The 21,917-nt window shown below is 40.0% G+C and overlaps 1 protein-coding gene across 1 annotated transcript; it reads left to right on the forward strand.

Moving 5' to 3' along the window:
* The first annotated feature begins 703 nt into the window (after positions 1-703).
* CD99 (CD99 molecule (Xg blood group)) lies at positions 704-21,497 on the forward strand. Its single transcript, XM_088451563.1, has 11 exons — positions 704-716; positions 1,806-1,865; positions 3,729-3,797; positions 6,912-6,953; positions 8,099-8,158; positions 13,966-13,986; positions 14,419-14,442; positions 14,836-14,856; positions 16,913-17,029; positions 19,033-19,089; positions 20,452-21,497. Exons 1-11 carry the CDS (start codon positions 704-706, stop codon positions 20,475-20,477), a joined length of 510 nt encoding a protein of 169 aa, XP_088307689.1. The 3' UTR covers positions 20,478-21,497.
* The last annotated feature ends 420 nt before the right edge of the window (positions 21,498-21,917 follow it).

Consider the following 21,917-nt stretch of genomic DNA (forward strand, 5'->3'; position numbering starts at 1 on the left):
TATCATCCCATGTCTTGGGGAATCCTTTTATGATACTTACTTCGATATATATAATGGTTCATACACCCGGACAGATTTTTAAAATCGTTATCGTTCAGATCTGAAAGAACAATCTGACATGTGGGCAACAATGTTCCCATTTGTCAGATAACGATATCTGCCATCTGATGTGTTTGCAGTCAGATTTGGTGGATTTCATTCATTTTAATGCAGGCTGAAATCGTTCAATCGTTTGCAAATCGTTCATCTGACATCTGATCGTGTTTATGCATCTGAAAGCATAAATCAGAATGCATAAAGTTCCGCAAGCGGAATGTAATGGCTTTCAAACGTCTTGTACAAACGTCTATTATCTGCAATGATCCTTATACTGAATCCAGTTAGGGATTGGTAGCAGTTCCCTACAATAAATTGCAGGGATAGAAGGAATGCCGCACTGTCATATAAGGACAAGATGATTATTGTCCTTGGGTTCTGATGTCCCACATGAACTGTAATGTCCTGCCACTCACCAGCAAACCTTAGGTTCCGTCAGCCTTCCGACAGGCTCCGCCCTCCCACACCGCGTCCCAGCTTGTGAATCGCTGTTAGTGTGCAGCCTGAAAACGTCAGCCTGGGTGGTACCTATGATGTCTTGCAGCGGAATGCTGGTGAAGTAGAGTGTCTCAGTAGGACAGGAACCACTTGGTCTCCCTCATGAGCGATGGCTTGGTGCGGTTAGTAGGAAGACACCTGTCTCATCGCAACCTGTTCCAGTCAGATGGGTGTAACTTGGTGGAGACAAGTGCTGGATGATAATATCTCGCAGTGGTGATCAAAGACGCTGGTATGATTCCCTAAGGCTATCCATGCTTAAGTCCAGACTGTTAAATCATATTGATTGAGGTACTAATTAAGCCATCTGTGATAAAGCATGGATATCTTTAAAACCTGGACTGTAAAGATGGAATTTGTAAGTCTCTGCCATATACTAATGCTACATGTATTCAAGCCAGGCCCCTGACATTTCCCCATATGACGATAAGGACATTGACCGCTATAGTGTTCTAGAACTTCATGGTCCATAGTAAAGCAAAGCAATACTGGTGAGGGCAATCAAGTCTTCATCCTGCTAGAAAAAAAGGTACATACATACCACCCCCCACCACCAATGGCAATGCCAATCAACATAACGGTATTCAGTCCTCTGTTACTTGGTTTCAGGACATATTTGTGCTTATCCCAGTCACATTCCATACATAAGGTAAATACTGTAGTAAATTATTTTAGTGTATTTATAATTTACTTTCACTGTCAGATTTTCGCGTATTGATGTACATGATCTTTAAAGCAGTGCTGCAAATAAACCTCTGGCTCTTCAGCTGTTGTGAATTGTAAAACTACAAGTCTCAGCATGCTTTACCAATGATCAATGAGAGGGTACGCTGGGACTCGTAATTTCACAAAAGCTTGAGAGCCATTGGTTGTCCAGGCTTGCCATAGGTATTCAATTTAATTTAGATACCAAACCCCTCCTTCCCTGCATCCATCTTCATAGGTGAGTTTATTCCCTTTAGCCATCAGATAATCTTATTTCTGTGCTGGACCTTGGACTGAGCAGCCAATGGCATGTGCTTAGTTTGCCAGCACAAAGAAACTCCTTTTATTATTTATTCTAAAGTAGATATACATTGTTATAGAGAGAAGAAGCTCTGACACGCCCCAATATATTACTGTATACTTTGCCAATATTCAAGATAGGGTTTGTGTTTTATAGAAGTAAATGTATCATAATCTAACTACATTGTATTTATTTCTCTTTACAGATGATACAGGTAAGTTGAAAAGCAAACGCGCAATCCTTTTTGATGCTTTGATGAAGGAAGGTACTGACATTCTTTTCATTTCTATTCTAATTCTCCACAGATAGTGAGGGCTAACCTCACCAAGGGAATCATCCCCCCCATATCTGACCAGGAGTCTTATACTTCTGTACCTCCTATGTTTTCCTTTTTTCCATCTTTTTGTCTTTGCCTCCTAAAAACAGAATCATTTAAGATTGTACTTTCATAATACACACTAGTGAATTTAAGAGATCTGCTGAGAGAGAATCCTAGGAAAGGAAGGAGAGTATAGAATTGTTATTTAAACTGCTGCTGAAAAGGCAAGATTTTTTTGGATTGCCTACACACATGCAAATTATATTGTGAAATTCATATTCGAAGATATTTCACCCGAATACACTTTCTAGAAATTCAGTTTTTTTACTTGTGTATCGATCTTGAACTGGTGACAGCAAATTTTGCATTACAACTAACCGGTGACACCGCAAGACCATATGATCTACTAGTCTTGTCATTCCTCTTTTCTCTTTTTTTTACCACTCTTTCCTTTCTGTACTCTCATCAGTTCCATCTCTGGGAGCTGAAGGCAGATGCATGGTAATCCTAACAAACTCATGTAATGAGGTGGGTGACTCTCATTAATCATCTCTGCCGATGGGAAAATGATTAAAAGTAGATCACTACCTCAGATCAATACATGTGATTTTCAAGACAATATCTATACCAAAGTCAGTTTTTATAGACCTAAATGTCCATGCTTTTTTTGTGAAATTCTATAAAACACAGGGATAAGCTATTGCCTATAGACTGAAATTGTAGTTACTATTCTAACACTGCCGCTGCACATAGTGTTTTTTCTTGTGGTGATTACCATTGTACCACTTCAGGAAATTCAACTACTTACTAATATTATATTGCCACTGTGCAAACTGTTTTTTTTTCTGGTGTTCAATACCATTATATGCTAATCAATTAAGTAATATTACGGTGATAAATGGTGAACAGCTGCTGAAAAACTGTTGTTGTTGTTAGAGACAAATAGTAGGTATTAGGATGTGACCATTGCTGCTGCTTGTTCTTTTTTTTAAGAGTCCTAAAAAAAAAAAAAAAAAATCTATAATAAAACTAGTGAGTAAATCATTTTAGGGGCCCATTTATCAACGAGTTTTGATACTCAATGAGTTTTACAACTCTCTGCGTATGACAATGATTCTCCAGCCAATCGGCTTTTAACTGTCATCTGTTTGTAAAATGACAGTTGAGATCTGATTGGCTTGAGCACCATTTATTATAAGCAACGAGTTTTAAAACTCGTTGCATATGATAAAACTTGTTGATAAATGGGCCCCTTAAGATGGTAGGCTTTATTTAAAGGGGGAGATAGGATTGTTATTTTGTCTGTACTAGTACAGTCACTTTGTTTTTCTATAAACACAGTGCAATATGTTTAGACCTCTGTAATTAATAATAGACCTTTATCGATATATAAGAAAAGTGTAATTATAAGGATAACATTAGTTGAAAGGGGTAGACACCCCCATATTGCACCTAAAACTTTCCAAAGAAATCAGATATAGATATAGACTTATAGATTTATAGAATTTTGGTAGCAGGATATTGTATAGGGGGTTCTGTGCTTCTTAGTGAAATTTTGCATCATGCTCAGGGTTTGGCCACATCTTATGTAGAAGTGGCCACCGCTGAACCCGCTACCTTGAAAACGGCTATATTGTGCAGCACATGCAGTGACCGGTGACGAGTGGGACACACCTCCAACATTTCTACCAGTCTGTATAGACACCTAGAATCTGGACTATACACCAATAAATAACAGTTGGGCGGTACTCTAATGGCATATTTATTACTCTACCCGTTTCTGTATTTTGTATTGTAAATTTTAATTAGGCTTTTTTCGATTTTCAGTAGAAACTACTAAAAAAACAGGTGTGCCTCCGACGCCAAAACCTGGAGATGGTGAGTTATGATTAAATTGTACATGACCTGTGTAACAAGATTAGGGGGCAGACGTACTAAGCTTTGGAGAGTGATAAACTGCCAGCCACTCAGCTCCTGTCATTTTTCAAACACAGCCTGTAACATGACCGTTAGGAGCTGAGTGGCTGGTACTCTCCAATTTATCACTTTCCAGAGCTTAGTACATCTCCCCAAATATGTCTTGGAGAATTTAGTCAGTGTTGTGCATTTCCCAGGTAAGATACAGAGAAAACAATGATGGAAGAGTTTGGGATGTGTGTTTGAGGAATAGCAAGGGTGTTATGGTAGTACCTGGCTTGCAGAGTGCACACTCTACTAACCCCCTGTCATGGATTCCAATTACTTGGCGTGCTTCTGTGGATAGGCTGTCTTATGGGGTCCCTTATTCTTTTCTCAGTCTTGCTCAGCTACGCGCACTCCACACTCCTCTCTCCAACCAACGATGAGGACTCCCTACCCCTTCCTCTTTTTTGCCTCCTGTTCCCGGGAGATATTGTTATGGTACCTGTGGTTTCCGTAAGGTTACTCAATGTCTGATGGTGCACTGATGTTCCTGATGGTGATGTGATGCTTCATCTTTGGATGCATACAGCATATCTGAGAAGGCACAGGTGGACATCTAAATACAAAAGACGACACTGCATCACTTATATACCTTCTCAGATCCGCTGCTACCGAAGACGCAGCACCGGTCACACCTGCGTCCATATGTGAATCAGGCCCTTGGTCTTATTTCTTCCCGACCAGCCCAATGTTTAATAGCATTTACAAATAGTTAAATTTCTATTATGTTTTCTGCAATATTGTGATTAAACCTAACATTCTGCAACTCTGTCACGGCTTGTAATGGGACGGAGTTGGGGCTGTTACAGGTACGCACTTGTCCAGATAAAAAGTTCAGCAGAAAATGACATTTTCTATGACCTTTGTTTGACCTGCTGCTTTTGCAGACTGTGAAAACACTGCGACTCAGCTGCAACTTTAATTAAACACAATCAAAATATTGACCTGTTGTTGTGTTGATAAGCAATATGCCAAGTCCACATGACTAGTGTAGTTCCACGTAATTCCTGGAAACATTTTGTATTGATGCATGAACCTTGATGGCCCCTTTTTTTTTTTTTTCAGCATTTTTGACAAAAATGGGGCTATTACGCCTCTAAAATGTATAAAAATGCAGATCATGGAGAAATCAGATCTTTCCTCAGCTTATGAAATTAACACCGCTGCTGTAACCAGCTATGGTACTGCTGCATTATGGGTTCTTACTAAATAACAAAAAGCTGAGCTTTTCATGGCTTGCCCACTAACGCCATCTGAGAATGTTACTTACTAGACCCCTGCCACCACCAGACATCCTCACCCATATGCTGTCAGCCGAGACCTTGCAGTTTTTCAAGATCTTGTGTTTGTGCAGACATGGGGGTTTATTTATGAAGTGTTGCTTTGAAAATCCAGACTCTTCTGTTCGTGTTTATGCCCGATATTTAAAGGGCAGTGCTTTTACTAGTAGAACACAGCTAGTAAAAGCACTGCCCTTTTAAATATCTGGCATGAACACAAACAGAAGTGTCTGGTTTTAAAACGTGACACTTCCTAAATAATCCCCCTGATCTATCTCATCAGCCTAGATTCTGACTGGCTGTAATCCTGAGATAGGTGAGTTGTTGTTGTTGTTGTTGTTGTGGTTGTGTGTTTTTTTGTTTGTTTGTCCCTCACTTTGGCTTTGCATTGATAATCAGTGAAGTAGGAGCAGGAGATGCACAGTCTTTTGTGCACAAATAGTACATTTATTTACCTGTAAGGCATTCCATTCTTTTATGGTAGGGAAGAAAGTGAAACAGACTATCTTAAAACAAGTAAATTAAGTATCTGGCTAGTTGTCTTGTAGACTTGAGATATGACACTGCATATTTTTCTGCTTATCATAATGTAACATCTTGTGAAGCACACTGACTGATGTGTACGGTTTGTTTTGGTATTTGTTATGCCATGTGCTTATGTTTAGTAGCCTTTTGACATGTGTAAATCCCTATCAGGACACTATGCTAAAGAGGTGGGAGGTACCTTATCTGTCAGTACTGGAATGGGAATGGGAAGGTAATGTAATGTATTTTACCATCATGGTAACCTGTGAACAGTTCATTATTAAGGTTTAGTGGCCTTTTGTTGGGTAAATGGAAATGGTACGTTCTAAAGAACCATTACACTTCAATATAAATTGTGTGCAAACATGTCTCTTTTGTGTGTAAGTACAATATAGTATATGCCAGAGGTTCCCAAACTCCATTACAGTGCAGGTTTTAAAGCTATCCATGCTTGAGCCCAGATGGTTAAATCAAATTGACTAAGGTGCTAATTAAGTCACCTGTGCTTTTCAAACATGGATATCCTTAAAACCTGGACTGTAATGGCGGAGTTTGGGAACCTCCCATTATATGCAATGGTGGAATGGGCCTGTAATTGGCAGTATACCTTCCATTCCTCTCCTAATGCTTCAAATTCTATATTTCCACAATATTATTCCATTTATTAGTTGTGGCAATATGGACAGGAATCAGTCACTGTGTATATAAGATGGCCTCATTTAGAATAAAATTAAGCAGGAGTAAAACATGCCTTTTTTGAGTTGCATGCATCTTGAGAAACCTGCAGTTCATAGCACTGTGTAATTATTTGATTGTAACACAATGCACTGTAAAGGTGGGTACACACCACAAAGATATATCTGCAGATTGTTGTTCATACACACTGAACAACCATCACTGCGGTCTCTCTGAAGCTTCTGATTGGTGATATATCGGCCGTCCAATTGAACGGCCAATATGTTGGGCAGTTTTTACCCAGCGTAACAATCTTAGGGGGAGATGTATCAAACTTTTAGAGTGAGATAAAATCGAGATGTTGCCCATGGCAACTAATCGGTTATCATTTAGCACAGTCAATAAAATGACAAACTGGTTTCTATGAACAACTTCCATCTTTATCTCTCCAAGATTTGATAAATTTCCCCTTTTATGTGGACAAACCTAGATATGTTAATCATTAACTTCATTTTGACTAAGACTTTTTTTACTTGTGTTTTTTTAACAGACAAGAAGCAAACTGTGAAACCTCAACCAGGTGGTGGTGGCGGTAAGTTTATTAATAGCATATGATTCTCCCAACTAGCCTGTCTTAAGGTGCGTACACACTAGACGATTCACTCCATGAGCGATATCATCTAGTGCAGGAGTAGCTAGCCAACCTCTGTCCTCGTGAGCTACCAACAGTTCACGTTTTCCAGACCACCTAGCAGGTGCACAGGTGTACTCATTACCAACTAACACATTTGAAAAGATCCACAAGTGGAGCTAATTATATCACTTGTGATTCTGTGAGGAGACCTGCAAAACATGCACCGTTGGTAGCTCTTGACCAGGGTCGGCTACCACTGGTCTAGTGTGTCCCCGGCACGGGTGGGCTCAATGTCGTTAACGACATTGAGCACACACTGAACGATATGATCGATATAGTTCAGTGCCGGACTTCCTTCCTCATCCCTGAACATGCAACAAACTGACAATATCGTCAGGTTGGCCTGCATGTTCGAGCGATGAACGACAATGACCAACGACCCGCGGGATCACGCATTGTTGGTCGTTATCGTTAATTGTTTCAGCGTACACACTGGCTGATATAGAGCGGTATCCAATTTGCCCCAAACGGTGTTCGGACGTTAGTTGACCCCCCGCGATCGGTGAAAAACAGGGATTTTTCGCTGATTATCCCCGATTTTCGCCGATGTTATTTTTCACCCTATACTATTATTTTGGTCGAAATAATAGGATAGTACTCCCGAAAACACATAGGTCCGCGAGCTTATCGTGGACCTATGTGTTTTCGCCTTTTTTCAGGTGAAAAAAAGGCAATTATCGTGGATTCTTTTTCGGGGCACATCAGGTCCCGATTTCTATTTTTTAACTGTATAAAACTTTTTTTAAAAAAAATCCCAAAATTATTGTTATCAATTTATATAAAAAATAGCCATTTAAACCTGATTCTGTGTAATTTTATTAACAAGTATGCAGTTGTGTTAGTAAAAATAGCTATTTATATAATTTGATAATAAATTGATAATTTTGGTGACATTTTTTGAGAAAGTATTAGCCAATAAAGCTGATAGATATATAATTATAATTTTTTTTTTTTTTTTTACTTTTAATCTTCTGAACCTCTTAAAATGTAACTTTACTACTCCTTCATCTGTATTTACGGTTTTCGGTTTTGTTTCAATTTAGGCTTTGGGAATGACGATCTCATTGATGCTGCTGGTGGTCTGCACCCTGAAGATCCTAGTGGTAAGAATATATGGCACCTGTAATTCTATTTACAATTTACAACAGTTTTTGAGGTTGGTCATAACTGTATATGGGATCTCTTTTGCATTTCATTACATGACGGCAGTTTTCAATTTATTGCTGCATGCAAGCATATAGCAGCATAATAGTGTACTCCTTATTCATACATATTGGGAAGTTAGTACTCCTGGAAAATCTCAAAGTGGCTTAAAATTGAAGGTGAAGCCATAGTGGCAGGAGATGGGGCAATGTATGTATCTCCACTCTGCACATATGGATTGCACCACGCCATTAGACTTAATGTAGCCATCGGGCACAGAGCATCACTTAAGACCATACTGGCTTCCCTTCTACACCGTTCCCTATCAAATATACTGGCACTGAAGGTGCACCCTGCTCCCTTTTTACGTGCAGGGCACTGTGAAGTGGAACATGCCATCTCTATAGGATTGTGTGTGCACAAAAATTCCCCCATGATAATAAGAAATTTATCACAATAACTATCTGATTGGCATTTGTATAATACAGGGCATTCTAGTGACCCCTGTACAATCTAAATGGATAGTATATTAGAATAATATAAAAGTGATATTTTGACATATATGTAATGTATCGTTATTGATAAGGTAGTAATTGTTAGCTTTGAAAGTGGTAATCTCTCAATAGTTTGTATGGGAGAAATGCTGGTTTCCTATTTTTTGGGGTCTGTGGATATTTCTTGTTTGCACCTTTCAAAATGTGGTTATTGATTGTGCTGATTTCCTGAATCTGGCTGTGTGCTGTCAGGGCTATTGGCTGGATATTAAACCAGAGCTGCATTTGTTTTTGTTTTTTTTCCTCCGGAGACCGATGCGGTTCCATTACCACTATCTATAGGAAGTGCCCCAGGACATCAACACATTTCAATGTGAAGCCTAATCAGTTAGGGGATATTTTCATTCACTCTGGATGCATTGCTTTATCCTCCTCATTTGGGCATGTTCAAATGGTGAGCATTTCCAGAAATGGCTGAAAGAACAACATATGCTCCAATGGTGCTGGTTTTGCAGTGTTGGGTATTAGTTAATTGAAAGGATTGCACAATAGAAGCAGTCAATAAGGAGGATGGTGACCTCAATAATATGGAAAGTGCAGAGCGAGACGGCTGCGCTTTAGGAGTATTAGTACTGCATTTGTAAATCAAACCAAGGTGTGGAACTTGTGTAAAAAGTAAAACTTATTAACTCGCATATATTTAATAAATCAAAAATGACACAATGAAGGCATATACATTTAAATAAGGAGGCACTTGTGGACTAACATAATGTACAAACACATGAATATTCAGTGGTGCAGACTTAACAGAATCAATATATTTAAAATGCAATTGCACATGTTGGGAATATAAAATTGTTATGCATTTATTGAACCAATAACTTAAGTAAAATAAGATCTATTTAGTGTCCAGAATAAAATTGAGGCTAAAAACAAATAAAATTGGGACTATAATCGGCTGAATCTCTCACTGTTGATGTCTTAAGTGCAGTTTCTGCCTGACCTAGATGCTAATATGTTGGGTCCCTAATTATATCCCATTCGCAGAATGGGTTATATTCCGGATGGTACCCCCTACGCAAAGGACTGCAATGGGATGTAAAAAGCTGCTATTAGCAATTACTGCTGCTGCTGAAAAGTAATTTTGCAGAATTGGATTTCAACGTCTACTTCCTTGTGGAGGTTTCAAAATAAATGAGTCCGTGTTTTTAGCATGGACTGGATAGAAATAGCGCTTAACCCCACGATTTTTCGACACATGGGAGAGCTATATCTCCATTTTATCTGGGGAACTTCAACGTAGAATTGAAGATGCTCTAAATTCCCTTTAGTACATAGTAAGTACCTTGATTTTAATCTTCCTTATGGCTCTAATGGGGGGCATCCACTAGACGATTAAGTTGAACGATTATGATAAAATCATTCGATAATCGTTCAAACATCGTTGGAACATCGTTTGCAAATCGTGCAGTAATTGTTTCTAACTATGTACGATGCGCGTTCCCGCTGGTCGTTTGATCGTCTCCTCTATCGACTGAACATGCAAGTCAATTTCACTTGATTGCTTACAAATCGTTTACACATCGTTCACGCTGAACGATCAAACGATGAACCACTATAGCTGAAAGCTCTCAATCACAGATTAAAGCAACATAGTTTATTGTTAGATCTTTTGCAAATCGTTTGCAAATTGTTCAGAGTGGAAGATCATATTTCAAGGGAAACTTCAAGGGAAAATCGTTAAGAGGTTGGACAGGGATAAAATCGTCTAGTGGATGCCCCCCATAAGGAAACTCCAGAGGTTGAGTCTTGTTTTTCTACGCTGCTCCCCCAACTCCCAACATTTCTTTGCTTTGGCTTCTTGGTATTCATACAAATAACCTTGTTACAACAAATGGTGTTTCTATAGTCACTCACTGCATTAACTCCTCATTTGTGACGCTCTATATTCTATTCACCATGACTAAAGTTGGATTGTCATTATTGACCACCAATCTTTGTTCTGTCCCATTGCTCTTTTTCTAAGATAATCAGCTGTTGGGATGTTTAGCTACTGCCATGTATATGTAACATCCATATTGCCTATTGAATTGTGTATCGATGCTTGTGATGCGTTACACAATAACATTTATTTGAAAGAGAAAAAATGTTGGGGCCCATTTAGGAAAAGGAATAGGTACATAGAATATGAAAAGATATACAGTGGATGAGTTCCATAGCCCTCTCCTCCCCAACCAGTACTGATTCCATTAGCGGTGAGTTCCGTTTGCTGAATCCACGGATTATGTTACCATGGCTTCAGCGGGTTATTTTCATCAAGCTCACTCACATGAGCCGCGCAATTCAATTGTAATCTATTTGCTGCAATATCATGCAGTAATTCTACCGTGCATGTCCTGGGGGAAGTGGATGAAAATATTGGGTCAATCACCCTGAACCCCCAAAAAATGGTATATAAGATTAGATGACAGCTTTCTATAAAGTATCAGTGGCCATATTGAACGTATTTTAGGTTCTCAAATGGCAAGTGTTTTTCACCAAATTAAAGCCGCTAGATTATTTTAGGGTCCAGAAAAATGTCTGTAATCTGATTTTTTAATTGTTTTTAAGCAGGCTTAAATATTGGGGGAAAAACACTCAATAATGTTTTTAAACTCTTATCTGCAAGTTTAAAAACTAATTTCCCATCTATAAAACACCACAAAATACATGTCCCACACATCACTTTTTTGAGATTTTTACAGATGGTGATTGCTAACACACATTTTATTATAGCCTCACCGTCTCCCCAACCAACCTTCCACTGAATAAAACCCCCACCCCCATGTCGCAGCCAGCTCCTACATTAAATTACTAGCAGCCGGGTACAGTAAATGGTCCTGTCCACCCTCATCCAATCTGGCCAATAATTTGGTAGTTCTCAAAATAAGCTGGCCATTAACTTAAGTCCCATTATGCTCCTGCAAATAGCTCCCACCCTACCAATAAATTAATATCTACACCCCCGCCCGTCACATTCAATGAAGGACCCACTCTTTCTTAGTTCAATCCCATCTACTGAGCTTCTGTTTTTGGTTTTATTTATCAGCTTTTCATCAACTCTTTCAGAATAGTGATTGTCTTCACACTTTTCAGTAAATAGTTTATTTTGAAATGAGAACATTTCTTCAGAAAATGGACTGTGGGAACTTGTCTTCTGATGCTGGAAGTGTTATATTGTATTTTTGTATGGAAATCTTAATGAGTTGTCTATCCGTGTTTGCCTTATGAATGTACAGGTGTATGTTGGCATAGCTACAAGAGAACCACATCTTCCAAATTCTGCTCTCCAGGCAGATTTGTTCACTGTTGTGCTTTGACATAACAGAATTGCTGGCAGCTATAAATGAAAACTGTGGACAGGCCTGAGCTTTTCTGTTGTACCCAAAGGCAATGAACATAAACAGATCAGCATGGGCAGCAGACTTCTCTGAATTTGGGCTATGAACTTTACGTACAGTATGTAGAAAACTCTCACGATTTACTTTTTTGTGTACAAAATGATATTAACTAGAAGTTAGTCTATGGTCTTTATCGTGGTTGTACTTTAACATTTGTGCCTCGTGCCACATTCTTGTGAAATAAGGATTTCCTATACTCTCCCACCAGTGAATAGATTTGCTGTAGATAAATCAGATTCTTTGTGGCTTTTAGTTGTTTGTTTATTACCTTCCTGTTTTTATACATTGCTTGGCTACATTGCCCTTTGAAATAGTTTTCACTTCAGTAATCAGCATCACCACTTGTTAGCAGTAAAGTATGTTAAATAATTTTAGATTTAAAAGATATTTATCTAGTCCTTTTTTAATGTAGTTATTTTTAAGTTTTTATTTATTTTATAGGACATAACCAGTCAGATGCAATATAAGCAACAAAAGAAAGACCCCTTTTTATAACTAGCATATGTTTCTGCATAATAGGCAGAGAATGGAGGCAAAGGGCCTGATTCAGACCCGATCGCAAGTGCTGAGCGCTCGCAACCGGGTCGATGGTGGCCCAGAGCGCATGTGCACGACGGATCCGGCTCTGTCGTGCGCATGCGCAAGACCCGGATAGCGACGGGCAATCCGTCGCTCCGGGTCTCGTACCAAATGGGTCGTGCTGTCGATGTTGGCCGTGCTGTTCCCATGTGAACACCTCCATTTGGGGCCGGCCCCACTGACATCACGAGTGATGTCAGTGGGAGAGATTTCGGCTCTGTTAGAGCCGAAATCTCTCTGGGGCTTGCGGCAACGAAACCCTACCACAAGGGTCTCGTCGCAAGCCCGACTGTCGCGATGGTCTTGACCATCGCGACCATCTTCCTGGCCGCTCGCTATAGCTGTGGGTGGTCACCCACAGCTATGCGAGAGGCCAGGAGGCTGTTCTAAAAAAAAAATATAGACCGGCCCTGATTCAGAGCAAGCGCTCTGTCAGAGCGACCGGCTCTGAATCAGGGCCAAAGTTCCCCTTTTTTTTTCTTCTTACAGAAAGTGTCATTCTTTGAATCCCAGTCTGTCTAAAAAAAAATAAATCACTCTAGCAGTTCTGTTTTAACTATACCAATGATAGGGAAGACGGAGATCCACTACTCAATATAGCTTTCTTGGTGAGTGTCACATCAGTCCCAAGTAGAGGTCTGCCAGTTTAATCTGGAAAATTATAATTTCACTCCTGACAGTATTAAAGTAAGACACTTGTGTACCCTCCATAAGCCTTATTTTGTTTTTGTGTGTCTGTCTGCATTTTGTGGTGGTAGTTGTTTTTTGTTCTGTTGCCAAAAAGAGCGTGTGTCTCAGCACAACACTGGCATTGGGTTCCTATTTTTTGCGCTTTACCTTTAAAAATAACACTGCGCTGTGAAGACCTAATGACCTAAATCTTCCCTGGAATAAATAACTACTCAGTTTAAAATGCCCTCTGCCATTTCTTAAATCTATCGGCCCGAATAGAGGCTTGTGGTGGTGGGTTGAATCCATGGACATCAGGGGATAATGTGGAAGTATGGAGAGGCGCTTGTGTACTGCAGCGGTATGCAAACCTTAGTCTTCTGGACAACCAACTAGAACTGTTAATGGTTTGCATTAGTAGCTACAAATGGCACCTAACAACTGTTAACATTTTTCTTTCCAAGTCACAGAAGACCACAAATGGAGACTGGACCTATATTTTACTGCTTTCATTTTATCAGCATCTATTTTGTATTCTGTTATCTATATGTATACATCTCATGTGTAGTATTGTCATTATTTCAGGACATGATGATAAGCCAAGTGGTAAGTTTATATATATATTTTTGTATTTTTTATACACCGCTGATGTTTGTAGTGTTCACAACCAGCCATAATGAACTCTTTAGTTACACTCTAAAATACTTTATCCTATGCTTGCACATGCACTTACAGTAACTAATTATAAATAACTGAAAGTTGTCATTCCTAACTGTTTTTTCTTTTATTTTCCCCTTCATCCTTTTCCCCCCTTGCATTAACAAATACAAACATGCATCCCCTTTTTTAAAACTTATTAATGTCTTTCTTAAACTTGGTAATATTGACTATCAATAGGTTCTCCAACTGTTCAAAGAGCCCATGCCCATTGGATATATTTAACAATGGAAGATGAAACTTTCTTGTTTTTACCTTTAATAATCTTGTCATTTGGCCTCTACTCATGCATGTATTCTTTTTACATGTAACTACTGATAGGTCGTGCAGAGCAGCCATCATCGGGTATGTCCTAGTTCTCAACCTAGTTGTTGTTGTGTTTTTTCCTCCTATGACAAATTGTTTTTCTTAAAGATGTACAGGTCTTCTCTATAAAACACATGTGGTGTTTTGGGGTTTTTCTTCTTACCCATTTATTTCTTTTTGTTTCTCTCAAAATAAATTAGGAATTTACATTCTAGCGCCAACCAAACCAGTGAGCCATCATAGAAATCAGATTAAATGACCTCTACTAACTGATCACTGGTGTCCTAAAGTTCTGCATGTTTGTTGGCCAAAGCCATTCTAGTACGTCATATGCATGCTCCTTTTCTACCTCCGCAATCTGCTACTTGTATCAGAAACTGAGCTCATGTCAGTACATTTTGCAATTATTAAACAACAATTTTATTTCGGCAGGTGGAGAAGAACCGCCTCAAGGTAAATTAAATAGTGTATTTACTGATTTAGTGGTGTAACACCCATCCTTTTTGTGCTATGACGCGAGACGCATCTTGCAACTCCACCATGAGTAGCAATTCCCTTTCGTACTTCTGAATTTAGTGTTTTATTTGCGTTGTAGCTGCTGTAATGTTGCGTATAGTGCCCTAGGCACTTAGGATAAGTATTTTGTTGCAAAGGTATTGGCATAAAGTCACCAATTAAGACACAGCAGTTACATGCCATGCCAACGCCAGGGTACTCGTGCGTTCTACTTTTGCTGCATTAGTGATACGAATAAGACACACATTCGGTACAAAACAGTGTGGTGCGATGGTTTATGCAGCTTATGCTGGATACACACTGATGACTGATCAGTCAGCGGCCGATTGGTAGGCTATACACACTATAGCAATCAGCTGCTTGATATGTCTGGGTTGACATCACAATGGGGTGGGTATTTAAATTTGCCCGCCCAGTTGTGATGTTTGTGTTGGTGGACACTGCAGCAAGTCCACAGGCAGTTGGGCTGCTGGTACGCAGATATCTGTCAGCTATATTGGCATCGGCTGTAGTTTTCTACCCTCCTCTATAATAGTACAGTAAGTGGTCTATTTCGATGGTCCCCTTTTACTCTCCATCAAAAAAATAAATAAAATTGCTCCACATCCTGAGATCTGGACACAATTTTGGATCACTCTGTGTGGCTATAATTACCGTTTGATCTGAATAAGGTCCGATTCCCATCAAAGAAAGAAAATAAATACATTAATATGGAGAGATATAACAGGGGTGCATACAGAACTAGCTCAAGGCTGCGCAATACATCACATTGGAGAAAGACCAGGTGGAGGGGTGAGCAGAACTAGAGGTATGAAAGTAATGATTACAAAAAAAAACGAAATGTGTTTTGTGCAATGATTGCCAGCATCAGCATAATTTGTTCTCTGTGTGTATGGACAGCAGCAACATAGTAGCACTGCTATTACCTAGTATAATGTAATGGAAGAGGGGCTTTGCATAGTAAAAAATAGGAAAACTTGACACCTAAAATTACAAAACTTAGTGCCCAACACGCACTAATTTAATTGTATGTCTATAGAGACACAGTATCACACACTGTTGGTTATTGAGCAAGTGTACAGGATCAGGTGTACATACAGCCGTCTGTTTCGTATAGATTTAACATTCACTGTAAGGAAATGGTGTTTCTGGGGTAATTTCAGATCGGGGATAACCTTTTAAATTTGTTTTACCTGAGAACATGGAGCTAGACACTTGACTAACATCCATGGGTTAAAGTCTATAAGCTGTGTCACATGTTCTTATAGGTAACATTTATTAGTATTTCAAATTCCCCAATAATTGAGAGTTTTGAATCTATACATGGGGCATGGTCTCGCCCACTGGGGGTTTGACAATGTAAGGCTATTTAGACACCCCATTTAGTGGAAGACTTACTGCTACACAAGAAGTGTTTCCCAGTGGTACAGCTGTCCCTGTGGGATCACCTTTTGTTGTCCTATGTTTTTAAACTTCCATTTGCAGTCTTGTAATACTTTGTACGAAGGCTAAATCCCCCTGATACCATTTGGTTTTTCTACATTCTAAGACAAATTGTGGGTGTAATGCTTAAAATACTTTGCTACCGCTAGCAGAATGGCAGTATGTAACCTACTAGAGTTGTGTTTATTACTTATACATGTTTAAGCTCATTGTACAAAGGGAATGTACCGTCTGTGTCTATCACAACACCTTTGTGCGTTTGCAATCGCCATAGAAGTGTTAAATTATTGTGCATGCGCAGTTGCAAAATATCGCTCCACTAAAAGCACAATGGCATTGTGTGCGGCTCAGTCCGCCCCTAGGAGCAGTTACAACCTAATTTGTCACATCTATGGTTTTGTGTACAGGATACATATTATGCTGTGTGTCAGGGTAAAGTGAGCTGTAGCTGTCGTAGATGCTGTTTCACATTTTTGGTTGAACCACAGTTAAACCTGTTTACTGGCATCTCAAAATTACTGTACTGACCAAACTCTTCTGTTCCTCGCAGAAAAACAGAGTGTTATAGCCGGTATTGTGAGTGCGGTGGCTGTGGCTGCTGTCGGAGCAGTGTCTAGTTTCATTGCTTACCAGAAGAAAAAGCTGTGCTTCAAAGGTGCCGGAGCCGGTAAGCCTGGTGTACATTTTGTGTGCATAACTGGTTGTACTATGGAAACTGATGTTCATTTTTAGCTTTTAAATCAACACCCTTCCATTCTCTCACTACTGAAATTATGAGGGACCTTCATGGTATCCCCTTGCTTTGTACTGTCTGGGGCTCCAGTGACATCTGGTTCCCATCATTTCATTGTAGGGTTGACAACCTACTTTGCTGTAGCCTATCTTCTACCGACATCAGTGTTTCATTTCCCAGCACAATGAGTGATGCTGGGACTTCTAATGCACTGGCCTGAGGTGATGTGGTGATTGAGGCAGGCTAGCCTACAGTTGTTTTCTTGCAACATATACCAAATCATGCTCATCTAATCAAAGTCTGAACAGCACGGATGAGGCGCCAAAAACCATTAAAGTACAGGGAAGCAAGTGGAGGATGGCTTTAAAAAAAAAATAGCATCCAAACTTACAATGATCCTATTTAAAACAGTGTGTTGGGTCTGCATCAAGTATTTGTGTAATGCTGTAGAATGAGTATCTGGTTTACTATAGTAGTCCCTTTTCCCATTGAGTGCAATGTGCTCACCGGTACCCTGTTGCACCAGGACATAATACAGGTAATAATAGTTTACAACAAGCTGGTGTAGATGCCAAAAAAGATAAATGGATCACCTGTGTTGGACCTTATATACTTATGCGTTAGAAAATAGACTGCTGCTTCCATTTCCAGAACATGCCACCACCCCCACATTAAATGGTGTGTGTATGTATATGTGTGTGTGTGTGTATGTGTAAGTGTGTATATATAAATATATTAGGGATGTGCAGGCTCGGATAGGTTCGAGTTTGCACGTTGAGTTCGGATTTTTCCCTCCAAAAAAACGGAACTCAGAAAGAGGCAAAACGTCATCTTACATGGACGAACATCATCATTCATGGACTGATGATGTTCGTCCATGTAAGATGACGTTTTGCCTCTTTCTGAGTTCCGTTTTTTTGGAGGGAAAAATCCGAACTCAACGTGCAAACTCGAACCTATCCGAGCCTGCACATCCCTAATATATATATATATATATATGTATGTATATGTATGTATGTTGGCAGTATATCGCTATTAAGTGACTTTGAACGAGACTTGGTAGTAGGTGACTGAGAGATGGGCCCATCACCAAAATTGATGCAAAATTAGAATTTTCACATACAACAGTTTCAAGCATGTACTGCAACTATACAACAGGGAAGACATCCAGCATGCAACACCACTGTGGGCAATGAAAGCTTTGGACAATCATGCAGAGTATCGTCTGGCACACGTTGTAACATCCAACCAGCGCGCGTCATTGCCGCAGCTAACTGTAAACTATAATGCTGGGGACTCGAGTAACATCGCCTTTCAAATAGTGCAATATTGCTTTCGGTGGGGTACGGGAGCAGACGGCCCACTCATGTCACATTGCTGACCACACGGCACAAGGCTTTGCACACCTGGGCTCGTGAACATGCTAACAATTTGTGATGCTTCTGTTTTGTTTCTTTTGTGAAATTCTCAAATAACCAAGACTTAACTTAAACACCCTGATATTGGACTTCGGGGGCAGATAAACTCCAAGGGCTCGATCCAATTAGCTATGATGATCTCGCTGGTGCGAGTCGTCGCGGCAGTGGCCGCACTTTACAGCAGCCCAGATTTGCTGAAAATTTGATCATGGCCCCATAGTGCTGTGAGCAAATTTCAGCGAATTTGGGATCTGGGTAGGCCGCGAAGGTTGCGAGGTGCCGGTCCATTGCTGGCCTTTTAACAACATTGCAACGGCAACTCTCACCCTTCACATGGAATAGGATTGACCCCCAACAAATATAACTTGAAATGATGTTTGCAGATTTATTTTTGTTAGGGATTTTTTTTTTTTCCCAACATGTTATTTATGCTATGCTGTTGAAGCCATCATGTTATCAATTGATAATATTTAGAACCATTGCACAGAAATAACAGTTCTACCTACATTTTTATTTTAGATGATCCAGAAAATGTGAATCCAGACTCTCACAAAGGAGATCAGGCAGAACCACAAGGTGAAGAGTTTATAAAATCAGCCCATCTAATGCCCATCTTGGATTCAGCATTATAGCAAAATTTAGGTGGTAGGGGTAGTGCAGCGGCTTCATATTGGACTGCATGGACACTCCCTGTGTACTTTTAAGGAAACTACAGAGAATTTTATATAGGCTGATTTGTTTATTTTTGTTGCCCTAAAACCTGCATGGCCTGGAGTATAGGGTAAATGTTATGCATGTATACAGCCTAAAGGCCCCCATACACGGTGCAATTCAGAGTTTGTAAGATGTGTTGTACGATTTGCCCTTGAAATTCTTCCCTTGAAATTCTTCATAAGATGTGGTCAAATGGTGTACGATTGATCGTTACGATCATTGGATAAGATGCATAGAAGTGTATCACATTGTACTCAGAAGATCGTAGATCTCTCTGCAAAACCATCTGATCTGTGATCCAACTAGAGGACAGCGGGGACGCGCATCGGGGGTCGCAGAACACACAAAAAACACCTATTTTCATACGATTGGTCTCTTCAATCCTGTCGAAACCGTACATATCTGGTAAAAAATCGTACAGTGTATGGGCACCATTAGTCTATTGGCTGTAATAAGCCAAATGTGTGTCTTTATTTATTTTTTATTTTTTTGTGAGTGTGATAGGCTACTTCTGGCTATGGGCCACTTGGTATTTCAATGCACAGGTGATGTGTAGAATTTGCTTATTAAGAGGCACTTAATAACCTATTTACGGGAGTTGGGATGATGGAGGGGTTAGTTATGGTTTAATCATCGTTCAGAATGGGATATGTTTTTGAGCAAAAAAAAACTTTTGTGGAAAAAAATTACCGATCTGGCCACACCGACCCAACACAGATTGGAAGTGGAACGATAACTGTTGTGGAGGTGATTTAGTACAAGGTACCATCTGGTGAAAACTTAATGTGATGGCAATAGTTGCATAACATTTAGAGATACTGAAGCAAGTAATGTCTCAGTTTCAAGACAAAGAGGGAGATTTATCAAAGTTTGGAGAGAGGAACGTTCTGTAAAATGACAGGGACTGATTGGTAAGTACTTTATCTTTCTCCAAGCTTTTGTATAAAAATATTTTGGAAGAGATTTATCAAACTACCCTTATGTAATCTAATTAAGTAAGACAGAGGTTTTGCTCCTCATGCATGAGCGCATTAATGTTCCAGATGCACCCCCTATTTTATGCTTTTTTTTTTTTTTTTTTTATTCACTTCACATCAAGGATTTAGTTTTTCTAAGAATGACGGTGGCTACATCTAAGCAATGTTGGGTTTGTGTGGTGGTTTTCAAATATGCTCCTTTATATTAGTATTTTTTACCATGATTTTTATTTTTATTTTTTTTCAGTCCAAAGTTCTCTACTTCAAAAATAAATACTGGAATGAAGGATTTAGAACCTGCCCCACAAGGCTGCCCACAAAAAAGTAATTCCTGGAGAAAGTGTCTTTCATTTTTCAACTGATTTCTTATTGAGGCTTTACAAAATGACTTGAAAATTCCTGACGATCAGTGGACAGCAAAAAGAAGCACAACTAGAATTTTTGAGGACTTCTCTGAGATGGTTCACTGCTCTCCTGCTTGATATAGATTTGAGAAGTTGTCCATGGATTTTAAGTGTCCATTCTTTTTGTCTTGTGTGTGTGTGTGTGTGTGTGTGTTTGTTTTTTTTTTTTTTGTTTTTTTTTTCTTGTGAAAAATGTTTGAACCTAAATCCACCAACCCAAGGAACCATTTTATGGGCTGTTTGGTTCCCCAGTTGGAGTGTGAGTGGCCCTTACATTTACACCCTGATTGCAGAACCAATCAGCGGCTGCAATAGGATGCTGCAGCTACTGATTTGATCCGCTTGCTCACCCCAATGGCAACCATTTTGTGATAAAGCTGCACCGCCACTTAAGTGGCAAAACACAGCAGTTCTAGAGTACATTGTAATTTTGGATCACAAGAATTGTACCTGTCCGTTTCCGTTCTGGGTATATATCTAAGGCCTCGTACAGATGTGTCCTGCTACATCCATGCATGGCGTGTGGCCGCAAGCTGATACGTGCTCTGCGTTCACACCTGTGCCACCATAGGAATGCATGGTGCAAACACATTGTGCGCCATAGCGTATACAGCTGAGGGTAATCACTAGGAGTGATGTGCGCAGGTTTGTAGCGCGATCGGCAAAGATGTAGCAGGACACATCTGTAGATACCCCGCACGGTCCATATTTACCTTATTGTTAGATATGCAATATATTATATTCTCTTGGGAAATGCCTGTTTTGGGTTTGAGCACCACTTTATAATTCTAATTCTGTTGTACTAGCCCTGTCTTTATAATAAGCATAGCTAAAGAACCATTACAGGTGAAGTTTAATAAGATTAGAGTGTTAAAGGGTAGATACTGTTACGGGTCGATGGTGGCCCAGTGCGGTGTGCGCAAGCCCCGAAGCGAGCGCAAAAAGCACTCGCTCCATGGCTCACTACAAAAGGGGCGGCTATCGATGTTGATCGACCGCTCGCCCCGTTTTGTAGGCGTGGCCGGGGGGTGGCAGCCCCACTGACATCACCACAAGGGTCTTGACGCGAGCCCGATGGTCGTGATGGTCTTGACCATCGCGACCATCATCCTGGCCGCTCGCAATAGCTGTGGGTGGTCACCCACAGCTATGAGAGCAGCCAGGAGGCCGCAACTAAAAAAAACAGCGCCCGTCCTGATTCAGAGCGAGCTTTTTGCGAGCGCCTCTGAATCAGGCCCATAATTCACTCTGAGTGCAAGACGTGAGTGGTGTCACTTGGGACATGGAAGATAGAAGGAACAAATGTCCT

The sequence above is a fragment of the Taudactylus pleione genome, unplaced genomic scaffold (assembly GCF_031769625.1).
Source record: "Taudactylus pleione unplaced genomic scaffold, aTauple2 ptg000026l, whole genome shotgun sequence".
NCBI classification, from domain to species: Eukaryota; Metazoa; Chordata; class Amphibia; order Anura; family Myobatrachidae; genus Taudactylus; species Taudactylus pleione.